We start from the raw sequence: 21,459 nt of genomic DNA, 5'->3' as shown, positions 1-21,459 counted from the left end.
CTGTTCCGTCAAATGGTGCCACACCAATTGTGTTTGAGAGGGACTACATCTAATTCTATTGCGATTTTGTTCGTTTTATTTTCTTTTTTTGCTCATGATAATGGATCCGAAGAAAGTTAGGGATAAGGGATAAGAAAAGTGGAAAACATTGAAGACAATGAAAGAAAGAAATGTTTGCGAAACACAAAAATATTGTATGAGTTTCTGCCATTAAAGCAGTACAGTAAATTGATTAAAAATGTTATGTTTCTAGCTTTATTTACACCAAAGGTTACTATTGTAGTTTATGTGCACAATTGTTTTAATACTTTGGGTACAAACTTATTTTAGTATTTGGCTATTTTAAAGCTGTTTTAGGAGGTTGCTTATATTCATGTTGACTTAAATGTGAGTATATACAAGGCTTGAAGTTATGTTTATTTATTTTTTTAAAGGTGAATACTCTTAATATATCTGCTTTGAAATGCACAAATGTTCTGTTCAATATGTTTTAGAAGTGAAATAGTTTTTCTTAATTTGTTCAGAAGGGGCGGCATTTATTCAGGAGGTAGAGCGCTCGTCTTGGGATCAATTCATGTTCGATTCCCGGCTCTTCCGTGTTATATGTCCAAGTGTCCTTGGGCAAGACACTCCCTGACCAGTACACGTGTATAAATGATACCTAGAGAAAAATACAATATTTCAGCTGGAAATATTGAGACGATTCCCCAAAATGTTTTCAATATGAACTTCAGACTTGAAAGATGTCCATTTCTAGCCAGTAATGCGACAGCTGCAACATAAATCTATTTTTTTAAGCTGGCCCATCCAGACTCGGGAAATGTCTTGTCCAGTGTCCTTGGGCAAGACACTGAATTCCTAATGCCCCCAATAAGCAGGTCGGCGCCTTGCATGGCTGCATGGCTGCTGTTGGTGTGTGAGTGTGTGTGTGAATGGGTAAGTGTGAAGCACACTGTAAAGTCCTTTGGAGGTCTTCATTGACATGAAAAGCGCTATATAAATGCAGAACATCAATCCATCAATTATCTGCACTGCTTATCCTCAGCGTGGTCGCGGTGGTGCTGGAGCCCATCCCAGCTATCTTTGGGCAGTGGGCAGGGGACACCCTGAACTGGTTGCCAGGCAGTCACAGGGCACAGAGAGACAGACAACTAACTCGCTCATTTACACCTAGGGACAATTTGAACCGGCCAATTAACCTCACGTGCAAGTTTTTAGAATGTGGGAGGAAACCGGAGTGCCCGGAGTAACCCACGCAAGCACTGAGAGAACATGCAAACTCCACACAGGAAGGTTTGATCTCATGACCTCAGAACTGTGCCGCACATACACTAACCACTCAGCCGCCCTGCTGCCCTTTCTTGATTTGTGTCACAGTTTATTATAGGGTAGAATGGTGGGTTCTCAAGTCAGGCCAATTGAGAACCGGTCTAGTTTACCTGATTAAACCTACTGAAAAAAAACTTTATTTAAAGTTTTCAGCATTCGATCAGTCCGGCCCTCGGCTTTTCGCTTGTTTTTTTGGCTCATCTATCTGTTTGACCTCCACACATGTGGTTTAAAGGAACAAATGTTCCCTAATTTGTGAAAGATGGGTTATTTTATTAGATCTCTGTTCTCTTCAAGCATACACTATTGAGCAGGTGGGTGGCTCACGGAAAGCTGCAGTCATTCATATTTTTGCGACACATTGACATCTAGTGGTCAAATGTGGTAGCAGTACAGTGTTAACTGATTTTTTTTTCATTAGCATCAAAAAGACAAAAAAAAAGACTGAATTAAATTACGCTGTTGACACTTTGACTATTGTATTTTATTCAGATTAAATATACGGTACTTGATTTTCTTAGACATGCATTGAAAATATTGTCAGTATTCAATGAGAACAATTAGGAGGTTTGATTAAATACTGGACTGCCTCTGAACCTTCATTCATTTAAGTTTGTTGGTGGTTTTATTAAATAATTTACAGAAAATCCTCAAAACATTTAGGAATAATTGGATGTTAGCATATTTTTTGGATAGATCCTTTTGTAAGTAGCAGCTATGCTCAGAAAGAAGGTCATAACCACAGATATTCAACTTATTTCAGTAAACAGTATAACTTGGATTTTCTTTTTCTTCTATACTAATTTAATTGATCACTTGTATATTAAATCATAACAGATTGTATATTTGTAGTTATTAGTTGTTTCAGGTACACCTAAACCATCTTTATTTGTCTTAGATAAAATTTTAATTGCTCTCGATTTGCAAATGTTTTTATTTCAGTGGCATCTGCTGCAATTCCTTAAATTCAAATGAAGCATTTAATCCCGATTAAAGAAATTGAAAAAGAGGGGGATTTCTCAAGATGTTAAGAGTCTCGGCTCTGCAATACTTTCAAGATAAAATGCACGGCAAGATGCATTTATGGTCGCCTTATTTTCTAACTAGTTGATTCAAAAAGGAGGTAAAGAGTGTCCCTTCCAAATAATATGACTTAATAGAGTGGTCACTTTGGAGAAATTAGGGAATCACCCCTTACTTCCCATTTTACAAAGACTGATGTGACCGTTAAGTTATGCCTCAAATATATCATCCCTAAAAATGTCATTTGACCTTTAATGGGACTTTTGTCCCCCTCCCCTATTCTTTCCAATCGTCAGATTGCTTTTCTTAACATGGAATAGCTTGAAAAATAGCTGCCTGTAGACAAAACAACTGGATTCACGCTCTCAGTTAATAGCATCTGGTCAGGTTCGCGAAATGAAATAATTATAAATCAATGGACCCGTTATTGTTTTAAAAAAAATGAAAATAGTTTTTATTCTGATTGAAATCAATAGTAGTTTAAAAAAAAATCTTATATTTATTCGCCACTATATGTCCGGCCCTAAATATACCCTTAACCAGTAGGGTCGAACCACTCCCGTGGTGTGTCCTCGGCAAGTACAGCCTGGCGGGGGCCCATCCCTCTCTGTGCCATACCTTTAAAAAAAACAATCTGGTATTAAAAGGTACATGAGAGAAATAAAACAATTATCATTTTTGCGGTGCCCAGCACTCTGAATGTATAGTTAAATTAGAATAAATAATAATCACACTTAATTAGACACTAATTACACCTAATAATTGCACAAGCACTACCTTGTAAATATGTTTGCCTATATTTCCTTACATACTTTCAACTTATTTTTCTCCCATAAGTCTTTATCAAATGGGCAGCACGGCAGCGCAGTGGTTAGCGTGTGTGTGGCACAGTTCTTAGGTCATGAGATTGAACCTTCCTGTGTGCAGTTTGCAAGTTGCCCAATTTCGTTGTCACAATATGTTAGCCCATTTGTAACAATGACAATAAAGGTATATTCTACTATTCTATTCAAGTTCTCCCCGTGCTTGCGTAGGTTTCCTCTGGGCACTCCGGTTTCCTCTCACATTCTAAAAACATGCTTGTCAGGTTAATTGGCTAGTCCAAATTGTCCCTGAGTTTGAATGAGCGAATGAGTTGTCCACTGCCCAAAGATAGCTGGGATGCGCTCCAGCACCCCCGCGACCCTAATGAGGATAAGCGCTGAAGACAATGGATGGATGTAATTGTCTTTATTACATGTTAATTATGGAGTGCCATGTCTAATCTCATTGTAAACAATTTCCACTACGCTGGTATGAGTGACAATAAAGACAATTCTGATTCTACAAACTTAAACGGGGACATTTAGTTAGTCAGTCAGTCAGTTAGTAATAAATAAAAAGTGTAATATTTAGTAGACACTTAAAAATTAAAAATGGAGAATACATCAATGGATTTTGAACACGCAAAAAGAACAGGAGAACGCTGAAACTTCAGATTAATAATTCTAACCTGTTCTTTCCCTGAGTCCTTTTTTATTGAATCTCCTCGGTGAAATCAAAGATCAGATTCATGCAAGCGCTGTTTTTGTTCATCTTCCTCTACGCTTGCTAGGCACGGACTTTAACAGCAAAACTAGAAAAGAAAATCCAGGCCATGGAGATGTGATGCAACAGGAAACTTATAGGCATCAGCTACTGTACTTACCCCATGTGACAAATGAAATGGAGCGCTACACCACCAGAAGGCACATTGGACCATACGAAGAACTTTTGTTAAGTGTGCACAGACGGAAACTTCAGTGGTACGGTCAAGTCACAAGATAATCAGGACTGAGCAAAATAATTCTCCAGGACACAGTCCAAGGGGGCAGAAAGAGAGGAAGACCGGAAAAGAACTGGACTGGTGCCAACTTTGCCCAGACCCAAGAACAGGCCAGGGACCTTCAACAGAGGAGAAGGCTGTCCAGAGTTGCTTACACATTGGTGCCCCGACAACCCATGGAGGAAAATCAGACACGGTGTGAAAATCAAAGAAAAGCAACATGATTGGTCGATTGTGAAAACAAAGCAGTTGATCATAGTCAAAATAACGAACAACAGTTTTTGGGTCAAAATAATGAACAGACACGATCTACAATCACCTTTGAGGTGTCAAAAATTAAAAACAGAATTAACTTACCAGTCACTCCGTCAGTCAGTTAGTCAGTTAGTTGGTGGACCTCACGAAATTGATCCTCCCAGAACATTCATGATCTAAGGGAATTCGTCACTTCAAAGTCCAATATTCCTGTCCAACAAAGGCATTGTGCTACCGGAAAATGAATTAATTTATTGACTGATTTAGATGTTGACCTTAAAAATGTCCCTTACTTATATAAATAAAAAAATAGTATACACTATACACATTTTTGACAAATATGCGAGTGAAGATTAGTATAGGATTAGTTACTTTGAGTATTATTTGTCACAGGAGTCACTAGCAGTATAATTGCAGGTCTGGAATGTCATTTCTTTTTTTCTTATTTCATTTATAGGTTTCTGTTTTCTTGTTTTGTTTCTGAATATGTCTTTCTGCAAGACAAATTAGAATAGGGGTAGGCAGTTAAAAACCTCTGCTTCAGTCTACTCCCTTTGGGTATATATTTATACAGTATATTATATCATTTCATTGGACAGAAAATAATTATTTTCATTTTCAAAAGCACTGTCCCTGAGTGCCAAACTGTGTTAACATGTTTTTCTTGTTTTATTTTTAACAATGATGGATTTGGCACTGCTAATAAGTAAGTATCAAGCATCTGGGAATTGATTCAGTATAATAACTTGATATGGATGGCAGAAGTGGTCTTGATCAGATCTTATTTTGTGTACGAAAAGCATATTGGTTGGATATTGGAGGAATAAAAAAATGCAATAAATAAATAAACAAACAAATAAATACACAAATAAATACACAAATAAATACACAAATAAATAAATACATAAATAAATAAATACATGAATAAATAAACCCACTGAAGTAATAATTCTGCTTTATATGCATTCTTTCACACGAAGCTGTTTTCTCAGAAGTTTTCTTGGAAACGAGTATTTTCAGGAAACTTAACAATGTTCAACTGTTGTTTACAAAACAATGATTTAAGCTCGGAACAAGCATTTTTTTTAAAAGGGGAGGTTCAAGCTTTAATTTGATATGTCCCATTCCGATATATCTACCAAACAAAACGTTCTGTCGGCCTTTAAAAATGAGTCGATATGGCAAAAATTGTCTGGCTCCCGCTCTCCTAATTTGAAAAAAAAACAAAAACAAAAAAAACGTCTGGCTTTGAAAGAGTTAAAAATCAGCTCTTTTTATTTGGTTTATGTTTTCTTTCTGTTGTGCTGAAATAAAAAAACCCAAACGGGAAGCCAACGATGAATGCTCGTGCAATGTCAAATTATATCCGCTAGACAGCGACTTTGGACCAAGCATACTGAGGGCTCCTCTTGGTCTTTTCGTGACGTCAATCAAACTATGAAATAACGATTTATATACAGCGTTCATAAACAGTACACGCTCTTTATTTTGCAAAATACTGCACTTGACTTACATTATAACTGTGCATATTTAGAAAATTAGAGACTGCACTAATCTGCATATTAAAATAACTCACACTGCATAGTTGTCAGCTTTTACGAGGACAAGAGAGCATATTGTCAGGCGCGAGAGGCACTCTCATAACCATATGTCTGCCTTTTTACAACGGGTCATTTTATGAGTCTACAATCCAATCGGGCCATTATTATCATCAGCCTGAGATTTGTGATATATGACAACATCTGGCGCTTGCATGCATCTCGTTTCTGATCATTTTGCTCCTTCGAGATTAGTTTTAACGCAGATGTTTTGATGGCCCTTCCCATATGCGCCCACTCACAGACAAAAGCACACACACACACATGCGCGCGCGCGCAAAATTATGGAAAATAAAATAAATTGTCGAATGTAAGGTTATTATAGTGATTTTGCTTTATTGTTTAAGTATATCAAATACTTCTCTCGTCCTTTAAATCAGCGGTCGGCAACCATCGGGGGCAGACTGGCACCAAGCCCTGGGTTGTTTGGTCCTGGGCATGGGCGTTACGAGCTCAAGCACCTCCAAAAAATATACTTTTTTTTCTTCATAAAGGACAGGATAGGCTTAAATATAATTAAAAAAAACTCTAGCTAAAAATAGAAAAGTAAAACTAAACAAAAATGTGAACAATGTAGCATCAGAAGCTGTTCCACTGCCCCGAAATGGGTCAGTCCATTTGTTTCCCAGCACCGCTTTCACCTTCTACCCCGCTCCCCTTTCGCTCGGCGAGAGTCACTTGCGGCATAGCCACGGAGTCTGTGGATGCTACAGTGTTCGAAAGTGTTATTATGGAAGCCCAAGAGTGTCTTGAGTCAAATCAAAAGAGGAGCATTCAATTGAAAAAAAATGGCCTTTGAAAAATAAAACTTTTTTTGCAAAATATTTCAAATAAAATGTTATCATAATTGAATTTTACATGAAATATCACTTTAAGATAAACCCCAAAAAAGTTTTTACCCAAGCCAGACACTCTGAGTGCACAGCACCCCCAACGTTTTGAACCTAAAATCGCCCCTAAAAGGTGCCTTATTTTTTGCCTGTACCATATTTTTTAATGTATAACGCCCATTTCATTCTTTTATAAAAAAAAAAAAACTTAAAGTTTGGGCTCGTTCTGTACACGCAGTGTTACAGTACTAGATTACTGTATTTGAGCAATCATTGATCACTCAAAAAAAAAAAATCACTGACCACATTTTATGCGCAATGAGAATCAAATTTGGATTTCAGTAGTAAGAGCACAGCATTTGGACCACAAGACCACCAGAGTTGTGGATGTCATTGGTGTGGGGTTCAACTGAACCTCATCCCCGTGTCCCTTTATTTTTGGGTGGCATGGCGGCAGAGTGGTTAGCGTGTCCCAGACACATTTCTCAGGTAATGGGTTCAAATCCAGCTACAAGCCTTCCTGTGCGGAGTTTGGATGTTCTCCCCATGCTTGTGTGTGTTTCCTTCAGGCACTGCGGTTTTCTCCCGCATTCCAAAAACACGCATGTCAGGTTAATTGGTCAATGGTCTTAACCTGTTCATACTGGGTGTATGCAAGAGTGATTATAGATGGGCAAGCATCTAACAAGAAAGGTCACAGCAACATAACGGATGAGCTCAAGGCTTCTTTAGCTAATAATCTGAGAAGCCTAATCCAACATGGTAAAAGGGTTCAAATGTTGAATACGTGGAGTAATTCATTGACAACATTAACATTAAACACAATACCAAAATGAAATTTACAATGTATGTTTTATTGTCATTCAAATTTCGATTCATCACTATATACACCAAAGAGATTTTTTTCCCTCGTCTGGCGGTACCGTGACTAAAATAGTGTGGTAATGAGATAAAACAGAATTCCTTTTCCAATGTCATCTACTACCAATAAATACCAACAAAATCAATAAACATCTGCCTTTGTGTGGTCTACTCTCGCAGAGTCTCTTACGTCCTCTGACTGGCAAAATGGGTACTGCAGCTCCTGACCACTGACCACTCCCAGCGGCCCAGCAATGCTGGGCCATTTTTGCTATAAATAGTAATTGTAACAATAATAATAATAATGAATACTAATGAAACAATAATTTAAATTATTTGTAATTAACATTTAATAATGATACATTTTCATATTGTTAATAATAATTATTATTGATGAAGTGTCTATTATCGTTTTTTTTTATTATTGATCTCATCAACACTAATGATGTATTTAAGGTAAGTGCAAGCCAAGGAAAGTCAATTCTTCTAAAGTTTGCTACTGCAAATATTTACTAGTCATCCAAGTCACCTTTTTTGTGTATTTAACTTGTTGGCATACAAAGGTATTTTACTCCCTTCTTACCTTATTTGGACTGACGTTGTATGCAAGATAAATGAGTGCCACACACAATGGCTCACATAATCTATGTGGAGTGCCAAAATAACAGTTTTTCTTTGGTTGTTATTGACTTTGATCACAAAAATATTGTCGCGATCTTGCTACTTGCTTATACTTTGTGCTTATTTAAGATGTTACAATCTACGATCCACTGTCATTTGGCTGGTATGGACTGCCATGAAATCCGACGTTCTGCTTCAACAATGCGCGCGCAGCTTGCTAACAAACTAAACCGGAAAGGGCTCTTTTGACAAGGCTACACAAACACACACAATCACAAACTCACACTTTGTTCAACGGCCAAAGCTGCAGAATGCAGCAATGTTGCCAAGCTCGCCTCTGCGTGGGTGCCACGGAGTTAAAAGATCACAGTGTCGGGGATCATCAGGGCCCAAGTGACATCTCTGTTTATGGAGGGCGAAGCGCTGATATTTGGGCTAAGTGTGTGTGCGAGGATTCAAATATAGCCACCCGTGGGGCCTTCACTGACCCGCATGCCGACCGAGGCAAGCGGATCACGTAGAGCCACAATCAAACAAATGTGCTGAAGGATAACTACGAACGAGTGCATGTGCTTGTGTGTGTGAGTGTGTTGCTGTTATTCATCAGCACTGAGAATATTGTGTACTCACGTAGGGAGGCGCTCCCATTTCTCCTTCCACAGCAGGAGGCATAAACAGATAAAAGAAGACACAATTGCTGTTTGTTTAGACTTCTAACATATTACAAAATGTACCATGTGTTATTAGTGTAACATCATTTTTCCCCGACTTTTACTAATTATTCTTTTAAGCCGTTTGTAGACAAATTATGGCGCATGCACAAACATTGTTTACATCAAGATTAGACCTGGTACATTAAGATAAACATGTAATAAAAGACTTAAAAGAGAAAAATAAGATACAAAAAACTGAACTGTCCTTATTGTCATTTACATCTACATTGTGAAACACTGTATGCAACGAGATTGGACATGACACTACAGGATAAACATGTAATAAAGGATTCAATAAAATCTTGAATAGCTCCCTGAAACGTTTTACAATAGCCTAAATAAATAAAATACATGACAACCAACATGACCTAAATTACATTAAAACAAAAAGTACTTCGAATTTTTAACGGAGGTGGCAAATGAAACATACACTCCTGTTTTAGAGCCAGATTTACGGACTAATGTTATGACAAAAGCTCATCACTTCCATTTTAGCATGCTTTTATGCTCAATCTCAATCACAAACAGACACACTTCATTGATGGTAGGATAAGAAGTAATGTATCAGTCTTCACCTGAATGCACCTCCCTAAAAAAAGTTTACTACAGTTTTTACACTATACCTTATGATCATAAATACGCTTTCCTAACACGGGACAAGTTAAATGAGCTGCCTCTCGCTCCTGCTTCAAAGGCTCCGCCCCCAGTCGCTTATCCAAACAGAAGGCGCCGGGTGGGTAGCAGGAGGGAGGGGAAAGGAACAAGCAAGAGGGTGTGAGTCTCAATTGCATGGGACCTAATAATCGGCTGGTCGAATGAAAAAACATGCCGATACCAATATATGGGTAATTCCCAAATACCGGTGCCTATATTTGGAACGCCCGATATTCGGTCAACATTTACATGATAATCCAACCTACCGTATTTATTACACCACTCGTGTATAACGCCCATACCTATTTTTTTTAATCAAAAATCTGTATAAATGTTTGTTTCGGCTTAAACTAAGCTTGTGCGGGACAAATGATGAATACGTGCGGCCAGTATTAAAATCCCTCATTGAAGATGTGAGCTATGAACACAACACCAAGAGAAAATTTACAATGTATTTATTTTATGTCCTAAGTCTGTTTCATCATAAAACACACCAAATGGTTGTTCCCCTCTCCGTGCTTTTTTTTTGTGTTTATTTATATCTTTCAGGATGACTTACTGTTTAAACCATTCTCTAGCATGCATCTCTGGTACTGTGAATAAAAGTAGTGTGGTCATAACAATAATATAAGCATCCAATAAGATATAGCGTGCAACCAAACTTTGAAATATAATTCAGGTAAAAAAAAGAAAGTATTATATATTATTTATTTATTTAATTTACCTGTCATTTGATGCTAGTGTTGAGTTGTTTACGAACAGCTGTTTGAAGTGAAACACTCTCTGTGTTTTCCTCTCTCTTTCACTGTCTCTCTCCTATTCTCTCACTCTCTTTTCTCTCTCCCTCTCTCTGTTTTGGATTTTCTTTATCTGTTGCCCTCTCTCTCTTACTCTCTCTTTATCCTTATTTCTCTCTCTCTCACTCTCTCTCTTTGTTTTTATCTTTTTCTATCTTTCTTTCTCCTTCTCTATGTCTCACTCTACTTCCCCCTTCTCTCTCTCCCCTCTCACTCTCTTTCTCTCTCTCTCTCTCTCTCTCTCTCTCTCTGTTTCTCTTTCTCCTTTTCTCTCTCTCTCTGTCTCTCTCTCTCTGTCTTTCTCTTTCTCCCTCTTTATCTCTCTCTCTTTCTCTTGCTCTCTCTATCTCTCTCTCTTTCCCCCTCTCTCTCCCCCCATCTCTCAGTGTTTTTCTATCTCTCTCTCTCTCTGTTTATCTTTCTCTCTCTCTCTCTCTCTCTCTCTCTCTCCGAGAGGCGTTTCTGATTGCTAAATATAAGTCCCATCATTTCAGTGTTGTTTGCTTCGTATATACAATTCGAAAGTTCACATAAGGTAAATGTTCCCTGTTTATTGATTTAAAAAGACAAGTATAATATATCAGCACAATACATTTTCAAAACAAATTAATTTGGTGCATAATGTTTCATTATTATTGATGGTAAAACATTGAATATTTTAAGAACTATTTGGGCGCTGAGATAGCTGGTTGACTCGAGTAGACAAAAAACCCGCAATGGTGAATAAGTAGATGTAGCAGTGTGATACCTGTCTCTTTCCTTGTAAACTCAACTTTCTGAAAAACAAATTAAAAATAATTGAGGGGTGGGGGGTCAGGCAAGCATGTGGTCATGGTCCCTGGTTTGGCAGATACATTTCCCCATCAGATGTAAGATTTCACAGAGGTCAGTGTCAAAATTTTCTTTCCAAAGTGTGTTTTCTCTGCGTAGATAGCGTAGTAACCCCCCCCCCGTCTCTCTCTCATCCAGCGTCTCCTGCAACTCTGTAAGTCTATGCCTGAGTGAGTGACAGGCACACTTTTATGACTACTTACTTGCCCCTCTCCCTCTCTGGCCTCTCGCTGGCCTGCTTGGTCTAGCCTGCCAGGAAGAAGAGAGGGCGACAGAAAGCTAATTTAATCCACCCAACCCCTACCAAAAGTTAAACAAGACGGAGGGAAACAGGAAGCGCAGAGTGGTGTGGAATTTTCAGCAACTACAGAAAAGGACAATGTTAGGCGGCATTTGCATGGTAAAGCTAGTCTGCTATTGTGGCAGCCCCATACATTTACACAAACACGCGGCTCCGGAGCCCATACTTGTTAAGTCGGGAGACTACCGCTTTGGCTACGATTCTCCTGCCTACTGATCTGAGACCAACATCTACCGATTTCTAAAAATTTAATTTAATTTTTTTTTGGTCGCCGAAATTTTTTTGTCACCGAAAAGATATGTGAACAAAGTTTTGCCGATTAAAATTTAGCCGAATTATCCATAGTCTTTAGCATGCGGGTCTTGGCCACATCATATTTTCTATATACTGTGGCTATTTGCCTTGTTTCCTGTTTAGTTATTTTGTGTGTAGTGAGGGAGGACACCTTAATCTCTAAATTGGGCCACGTTGTTGGAGTGTGAAGTGTGTTTGTGTCAATAAAGTTTGTTTAAAAAAAAGCCTTGAAATCAACACGAGAACAATACGTCTTGTATTGTAAGTGTGTCATGGGAAACAATATGTTTTTAATTGTGTGTGTTTGTGTGTGTATGTCTGTCATGGCAGGTCAGTGCGTGGTGTGGCTCTTTGATTCTCACAGTAAACAATTTCGGGTCTTTGTGTCAAACTTGTTCGCCACCCCTGATTTACACAAACAAATGAAAAAGCTCACCCTGCGGAGAGCAACGCAGCGCCCAACACTGCATGCAGGTGGATAGCTGATGTCCGTCTTGTTAGACGCTTTTGGGGAAGGCGTCACTCGTCTCCATCCGAGGCCACGCCCCCTGTCACATCCCCCCACCTCCACGCCCACAGCTCTCCGGCATGCCACGGAAGGTCTAAAGTGATTCCTCTGGGAAGAAAAGAGCACAAACCGCGCGAGCTGGAGCTGCCGAAGGAGCTGCAGTCGCTGCAACCGAGGACTGCACTCACGGAGTGATGTCACCCGGGTTTTTCTTTCCTGCGCGGACTGTTTGTTTTCAAAAGTGATTTTCGTGTGTGCTTCTGAGCTTTGCACCTTGATCCACAGGAGTGTCTTTGATTCCTTTTTCGACAAGAGTGGCGCTCTGACAACCTACTCACCGCTCCCACATATTGCATCTTTTGTTGACTTTGAGAAAGTGAAATAGAGTGACAACGAGAGATATAGACAGATAGTGGAAAGGGGGGATTTGGGAGAGAGATAGAAGGGGAAAAGGAGAGAAAGTGTGAGCGAGAGAGACGGCGTGAAGGAACGTTTTCATGTTCGGCATCCACGAGAGCATCCACAGGAGTGGGAGTAGTATGAAAGAAGAGCCCATGGTGGCCGGTATGAACGCGGTTCGGACATGGATGCAAGGTGCCGGAGTGTTGGACGCCAATACAGCCGCCCAGAGGTGAGCCCGAGCAGGCTTGGGATGGATGGCGGTCCGGGGAAGCGCATTTGTGGCGTTTGTGGATAACCCGAAAGAGAGGCATATCTGGATGGCTTCGGGACAGATGTGCCCACTCCGGTCCCCGATTGCTGCATGTCCTGCATGAATTTGGGGGTTTCTCTCTTTCAACTCGGATTCTACAAAAGATCAGCTCATTTGCAAGCTGACAAGAGCTTGGTAATAATCCGGGTGATTTGAATCGCCTCTATTGGAGCAGAGAAACCTAAAACAAAAAATGCAGGACATGTGACCCTTGAGGACCGAAGTGCCCACCTCTACTTTAGGGCTTGATCTGCGGGATCAGAAACGGAGCGCAGCTGTAATACGAACACAACTTTGAAATGCCAACTTTCAGATTTATCCTCTTGAGACCCTGGCTAGTATATTTTTTGTTTCGTTTAGTTGTTTGGTCCTATTCGAAGTTGATCGATATAAAAATGACAAATAATCCTTTTACAGAGTTTTAGACAAAAATGATGTCCACAAGTGTGGCCTCAGTAAAGCAGAACCAGCCACAACGTTAATATACCTCGAAATGGTTGTAAGAGGTTAAATAGTTGAAAATGTATCCCTCCTGTAGTCATCTATTTTAACAGTTTATTTTGTCAAGGGTGTAGGTTTGATTTTGTCATAGGTGGTGACTTAACGCATGTTTAAGTAATCACACAATGTTGCTGGGGACAAAAAAATAATTGCTCGGTATTAGTGCATGGGGACAGATCTTCTCTGACAACGCCAAAACTACACTCTTAATTTTACTAGTTTAAAACTGCTGTTATTGAATGAGAAAATTGTTATTAACTAAAATAATTCATCTATTTCAAAATGCGCACATTCAATTCAATCTTTCCCAAAACATAGTCCAAGGTGGGAAATAATAGCGCATGCTTTAAAATAAACACTTTCTCGAAGCGATATGAAGAAATATATAGAAGATCAGCGCTAAAGATGTGCCTATGGTGTCCGCAGCGGAGTGGGTCTTGCCCGGGCGCACTTCGAGAAGCAGCCCCCTTCGAACCTTCGCAAATCCAACTTCTTCCACTTTGTTTTGGCCCTTTACGACCGACAAGGACAGCCCGTGGAGATCGAGAGGACCACCTTCGTTGATTTTGTGGAGAAGGAAAAGGTAAGGCGACCTTTATTTGTTGCACATTAAGAAATATCCAAAAGTGTTGCTTTTTTTGCAAATCCCAGACAGCCTCTTTTATCAAAGTGATACATTGCCTAAAATAATATGTGCAGACCGGCTAAATTAATTCCGTGATCCAGTGAATTTGTGAAAATTGAGCGTAAAACCCCGATTGTTACAAGATAAAGTTTTACTGCAAAAAATAAAATAAAAAATACACACATTTAATAAAGTAAAAACGAAAAAAAAACCCGCAGTGTTAGCTAAGCACAGCTGTATTCAAATTTTAAGAGCGCAAGGAAAATTGAATCTTTACTTTGAAGTGACTAATTCGCTGGTTCAGATTAGAAATATTCTTTCCCCCGCTGTTAATGTATGCTGCCTATTTTTCGTTGCGCATTTGAAATATATTATTCGAAACTTTGCCACGTTTAAATATAATTAATAAAATCCCAAGTCATCTATTGTTATTGACTGTGAGAAATGAGATATTTGAAAAAAAAAGTCTCAGGGAGAGAGAGATTCAAAAGCAACAATTAAAAAGACACAAGTAATGTTAAATAAAACGGGTTTTGAAGGCTTTATCGACCAGAACGCATAAACACTCTATACAAAGAAATCACTGCACTGTTGCGTCAACATTATAATCAAACTCTACAAACAATCCAAAACTCAAAACAATAAAATTAAACAAATATGTCAAAAGGGAAACACATAAAATACCAAAATGTTTACAAATAGTATTAGTTTTAATGACCTCCTGGTTGTGGGAAAGCTTTATGAACAAAAAGTATTGTTTTACGATACATTAGAAAGCGATTGAAAATATTTTTCTAATTTTATATTTAGCTTGTGAATGTAGAATTTAGCCATAATGATAATGCGATTGACAATTAAGGTTTCTTTTGTCTTTCGCTTTGTGTCATTTTGGCTGTTTGTGACATTTCTCTCTTTTAAGGAAACGTCGGGGGAAAAGACCAACAATGGGATTCATTATCGACTTCAGCTCCTCTACAGTAACGGTGAGTATTTTTCCGGGATTTTGATTCATTACACACTGAATGAGTAAATTACAGAAATATATGTATTTTATTATGAAGTCCTCGAGAAAACGAAAATTGTATTTTGTTGATCGGAGATCGATTAATAAGTTCACAGTTAAATATATCTTAATTGTTTTTGTTCATGTGTTTAATCATGCGAAATGAGTCAACTCATTTTAATATATTCCGTTTCATTTTGAATTTGCGGATAGTATTGTTTCCCCTATAAATAATTTATATATCAGGCTCTTTAGTATAATTCAAATGTATCGATTGTATGTGTTTTTTATCCTATTGATATTTAATAAATCAGGTTCTTTACACTTAGAAGTCAAATAACATTGATTAAATTCCGTTTTTAGAAGCAACTTGACTTTTCTTGTAGGTCGTAATCCTAAATCAGAACATGCTTTATGTGACAGGGATCAGGACAGAACAGGATTTATACGTGCGACTAATAGACTCCATGACCAAACAGGTGAGATTTTGCAATTTTCCTGTTTAAAAATATCAACTTTGTCGCAGTTTTACGCTCACGTTGCTTTTAATTCAGGAGAAAGAACCCCTGCTCCAATGTGTCTTGAGACCCTAAACTTCAGGCATCATGATAAACGACCTGTCGTACATGTAGAATCCCTTTCCGAAGGCTTGAAAACCTAGAGGACATGTGTCCTCCTGTACTCTTATAGCAGTCACTAACTAGAACGTGGAGTTTTATAAGCATCTGCGTGTGCGTTTCGTGTGTTTGTAGGGTTTGTGTGAGCTTGTGTACGAAGTGAAGAGTGTGTAAGCTTCGGAAAAAGACAGTGATGCATGCCAGCGCATTGTTTGAGGACCTTGACCCTCATTTTCTCAATATGAAACACAAAAAAAACTTGACCCCGCGGTTTCACTCTTAAAGGGACAGTGTGTAATATTGAACAACTAGATGTTGCTCCATTCTATAGTATAAGGGGTCGGTAGCCCAAACATTTTGAGAGCCATACCGGGCAAATCAACAACTACAACAAAAAAAAAAAAGTGTGGTGCCACAAAAAAAAAAAAAAAAAAAAAAAGACAAAAAAAAAGAAAGAAAGAAATTCATACATAAAAAGTTAGACATTGAATAATTGATTCTTATTGTAAAGAAAACCATCACACAAACATATACATTTATATTTCACTCCTCCGGGGAGCCACTAGGGCAGCACCAAAGAGCCACATCCAGCTCTAAAGCCATAGGTTGCTGAACCCTGGTATAGTGCAACCGAAAAACTAATACTAAATAGCACAAAGAAGGACAAAGACTACTAAGACTAAAAGGGACCAACATTCTCTCTTTTTTTGCCAAGCCTTTTATGACCACAAAAGGGATAGAAAGGGAATTAGGAAAAAAAGGAACAGGAAAAAAATTCTTATATTTCCTGAAATGTGCTTTTAAAAAAGGCATTTTAATTATTATTATTATTATTATTATTATTATTATTATTATTATTATTATTATTATTATTATTATTATTATTATTATTATTATTATTATTATTATTATTATTATTATTACCATCCAAAGTGAAGAAGAACACTTAAGAAGTCAATCGAAAAGAAAAAGACAAGAAAAAAGGAAGAAAGGGAAAAAGAAGGAAAACATAAGTAAACAAAAGGGGGGAAAGAAAAACTGAATATAGAAGAATAATTAAAAGTAAAAGAGAAAACCAAAAGGAAAAAAAAACAATTGGAGAAAAAGAAAGAAAAAAACGAGGTTTTGAGGGTTACCCTGAGCAGCAACCATTTCAGGTCCTTCCAGGTGAGCCTGATCTTATTTCAAACAAATGCAAATTTCTCAACTTATGATTATCAAATAGAAGCACGTTTATACAATAGTTCAGGATTTTTTTTACTTATTATTCGAATAAAATTGTATTTTCACCGCCATAAAAAAATAATAAAAATAATACATACTGTCCCTTTAAAAACCGTACACAAAACGTAAAGAAGAACTAACAAGACTGAAGAAAGCTTCATATTTGAATACGATTTCCTATCCAAAGGCTTTAAAAATGTACATGACTCTAGTTTGATGCTCACGTGTACTTGTTTACTGTATAGGCGCGTGCGCGCGCATGTTGATGGTGGCCCTTGAGAGCGAGTTGAGCGGGCGTTGCAGGGGGAAACCAGACTAGAATTTTGGACGGGGATTTTTGCGAAGCAGATGGTGCTCTCTACTACAGTCTGGCAGCCCAACTGCTCGCTGTGCCCCACGTAAACATAAACATAAACATGCGTGCGTGCGCGCACGGACACGCGTGCGTGCAGGGCAACGATGAGAGAAGGGACAGACTTCTTATTTTGTGATCATTTTTGGGTCCACAGGCGTAACCAGCCCGTTTTAGGGGTGGCTAAAGCACCGCCAAATCCAACCCAAGCACCCCCTACAACTTTCTTTTCCTCAATGAAGGACGGGATAGGCTTAAATTTGATGAAAAACTCAAGAAAAAAGTAAAACAAAAATGTGAACGACGCAGCGTCGGAAACACTCCACTGCCCTGAAATGGTTCAGTCTATTTAATTCCCAGCCCTGCATTGTATTTTTGCAGTAGTATTTGTGTAGTATTTATATATTATAATTCTTGGAAAATATCTGTAGTATTACTGGACTTTTATATTTGTACTATTTCTGTAATATTTATGTCGTCATAATTTTGTATAATTCCTGTGGTATTTTTGTAGTATGTTTGCACTTGTATTTTTCATACATTTTCCATAGTAGAATATTTGTACTATATTGGTGGTATTTTTTTACTATTACTATAGTTGTGTTTTTGTTGTATATCTGCAGTCATAGTATTTCTGTTGTATTTTTTCAGTATTACTGTACTTTAATTTTGAAGTATTTGGTAGTATTTCTAAGGTATATCATTAGTCAGGTTTTTGTAGTATGTCTATAGTATTTTTGTAGTAGTACTAGTGTTGTATTTTTGTAGTTTTTCTGTTGTTATATATGTAGTAGTATTTTTGTATGTTAGTGTTACTGTGGTGATATCTTTGTAGTGATTCTGTAGAAGTGCTTTGAAGTATTTACACTTTAGTATTTTTGTTGTATTTCTATGTTATTTTTTTCTATCAGAACAGAGAAAAAAATATGTTAGGTGCCTGTTTTTTAGTATTCAACTTGAGTTTTAGTTTTGTAGTAATTGTGTAGTATTTTTGTTGCAAACAAAGAAACAGACAATGGGGACAAAGTTGACACACAAAAAAATAGTTTATTAGTAGTACTATATTTACTATTATATATATGTATCTTCATTATATTTTGGCCATTTTTGCCTGGCGGATGAAAAAGTCTGACATGCCGCATTTGGCCTGCAGGCCGTAGTTTGCCCACCCTACTACTCTGAACCTAAAATCGCCCGTTTTGGTCTAGATTTGTATATTTATTGTAGTCATATAAACAGCAACAATTAATTAACTAAGGAAATTTGTTGGTAGGAATATAAACAGTAAAATGACTTGTGTTCATTTATTACTCTGGAGAAAGGACCATATGTTCACTTGTGATGTGTCGTTCCTGAACAAAGCGGCTTTATGAGCCGACTCTCAGAAGTGACTGACGGGAGCTGAAAAGTTGCCCGGTTTAATTTTTTTTTTATATGAGTTAAACGTCTGTAAAGTAAAAACATATTAATTAATCTTTTCAATTAATTATGAAGCCAGTTTGTGCATAATATTACATAACAATTGAAATATATCGATAAAAGCAACAACAAAGAGCCATTTGGGTGCAAAATAAGCGGTTCTCGAAAAAGAGACAGAATTCCTATCATTAATGTTCACTGCGGAAGTATTAATAGTTTACGCTTTAAGTGTTAATTTAACACTATTTTTTAAAGTGTACTCAGTCATAGTGTGATTTAAACACTTAAAGACTAAACTTTCAATACTAACTCAATGAAGCTATTGTCCATATCTATGAGTGTTAAATTAACACTGGCTTACTTACTTATAAGATTATAGACAGCAAAAATGACACGTTTAGCAATTTTTGTTTTTGTTTTATTGTAACATGCAAGCGCCCGGCACTCTATGGTGTTAATGACGATGCTAATACTTTGAAAAGTGTTTGGTTAACAATCACAAGTGCAGACACAAAATACACGTTTGAGGTTTTTTGGATCCCCGTAGCAGCAAGAGGACCAACAATTATGTCAGCTTTGGTAATAATCCAACCACGAATAATTTTAAAAGTGTTGTGTTTATGTAATAGCTCATGTATTTTTGCTTATGATACGCACTGTCCCTTTGACACTTATGGGTACTGCTGACACAATCTAAACTCCTTCTAATGTTAATTTCATCAAGGCAATGTTGCTGTGTGATTTCATTATGTGAGAATAAACAAACCAAAAAATCCTCCTAAAAATTACTGTAAATGGAAATTATCATTATCTTATGATCTTATTTATTATTATTAGATGTATTACATTAAACCCTGTGTTTTTACACCCCCTAGATGTTCAATACTAAGGTATTGTTTTAGATGGATACCAATACCAATATTATCATTGCTACCAAACATAAATCCCAAGACCACCGGCCCTTTACTATAATGCATTTTTAGAGAAAATGCAAAATAGGAATGTTTCCCTTTTTTGGGAAAATATAAATGAAAATATTTATTATTAGACTATTATGTCCTTATATCTATTATCCTTATATTTATATTAAATAATGTGTTTTTTAATTAGATGCTAAATACTATACTATTTTTTTAAACCAGAGACCTGTTCTGAAAATAGCTCACCAGTGCTGGGTCATTGTTATTTTCGAGTAAGATGATTTTTTTCTAGTTGTTGACTGAGTCGACTTAACCCTTCTTCACAAAACGAATGTGGTAATAAGATAGTATCAATATAGTAATAACATAGTGAATTGTTATTTTATAAATGCACATCAAACTGTGCGCCCTTGGGCAAGACACTGAATCCCTAATGCCCCCAATAAGCAGGTCGGCGCCTTGCATGGCTGCATGGCCACTATTGGTGTGTGAGTGTGTGTGTGAATGGGTAAGTGTGAAGCACATTGTAAAGCGCTTTGAGAGGTCTTCATTGACTTGCAGACCATTTACCATTTTGCATTAAATGTACATGTAATGTTCTGCATTTATATAGCACTTTTCAAGTCAATGAAGACCTCCCAAAGCGCTTTACAATGTGCTGTACACTTTTCCTTTTACACACACGAACTAACCGATAGCAGGGTCAGCCATGCAAGGCAACTACCTCCTCATCGGGGGCATTAGGGATTTAGTGTCTTGCCCGAGGACACTTCGACATATAACCCGGAGGAGCCGGGAATCGAACCTGCAATCTCTTGATCCCAAGACGAGCGCAACAAAAAGTAACTTCTGACTTTAAAACGTTTGGAGACTCCTGTTTTAGACGCATACCAGTAGTAATACTATCATCAATACCAAACACATATATCAACACCACCAGCCTTTTGAATGTGATGTGGGAAAAAAGCAGGGGATATTATTTTCATGCTGTACACTGAATGTTGTACACAGCACTTTAATTTTGTGCAATTGAAGACGCTTGAGTTGTCACTTTGACTGTTACAGTTTGAAGTGCAATATTCCGCTTCAAGTGCAATATCCTGGTAACGTACAGCTTAAATGCTTTAAATGCTCTTGATTCTTAAACCTTTATGCAGAAGTTTTTTTTTACATCTTATTGCAGAAAAGTTCTTGACTTAATCTATGTTGTACCGTTAAAGATTTTACATTGTACTATTTACACTTGACTTGCAATGAAGATTTTTCAGTTGCCACATTTACCGTCACAGTTTAAACTGCAATATCTCGGTTCAAGTGCGATATCCCGCATGAGTATGGTTCTTATGTTTTTGCTAACTGGAGTGCAACCGTAATCTCATTGAAGAAATACAATGAGAATAAAGGGGACTTTGATTCTGAATTCATTGCCCGAAAAGTTTTACAAAAACATTTTTATTCGTATTGATTTTGATGGGTTTTTTTTCGCTTTACTGCAGGCGATTGTCTATGAAGGGCAGGACAAAAATCCAGAGATGTGTCGGGTTCTGCTTACCCACGAGATCATGTGCAGGTAAGACAAACATTAAGAGTTTACCATTTTAGCCCAGATTTCTCTTTTTATTTCAGTGGAAGAAGTTATAACTTCTGAAGTTAGGAGAGGGCCGATA

At 37.6% G+C, this 21,459-nt stretch overlaps 1 protein-coding gene across 3 annotated transcripts in view; it reads left to right on the top strand.

Annotated features, from left to right (window-relative positions):
- The first annotated feature begins 12,359 nt into the window (after positions 1-12,359).
- ebf1a (EBF transcription factor 1a) overlaps positions 12,360-21,459 on the top strand; it is a 144,615-nt gene continuing 135,515 nt past the window's right edge. For all 3 annotated transcript variants that reach the window (XM_088344238.1, XM_088344237.1, XM_088344239.1), the window contains exons 1-5: positions 12,360-13,050; positions 14,059-14,215; positions 15,177-15,240; positions 15,684-15,739; positions 21,289-21,362. In XM_088344238.1, the coding sequence (XP_088200364.1) occupies positions 12,917-13,050; positions 14,059-14,215; positions 15,177-15,240; positions 15,684-15,739; positions 21,289-21,362 (485 nt within the window). In that variant the 5' untranslated portion in view covers positions 12,360-12,916. The remainder of the gene's footprint in view (positions 13,051-14,058; positions 14,216-15,176; positions 15,241-15,683; positions 15,740-21,288; positions 21,363-21,459) is intronic.

The sequence above is a fragment of the Urocampus carinirostris genome, chromosome 9 (genome assembly GCF_059441175.1).
Source record: "Urocampus carinirostris isolate Australia breed hairy pipefish chromosome 9, RoL_Ucar_1.0, whole genome shotgun sequence".
Lineage (NCBI taxonomy): Eukaryota > Metazoa > Chordata > Actinopteri > Syngnathiformes > Syngnathidae > Urocampus > Urocampus carinirostris.
Note: the sequence above shows the minus strand (reverse complement) of the source record. Positions and strands in the feature narration are given on the sequence as shown.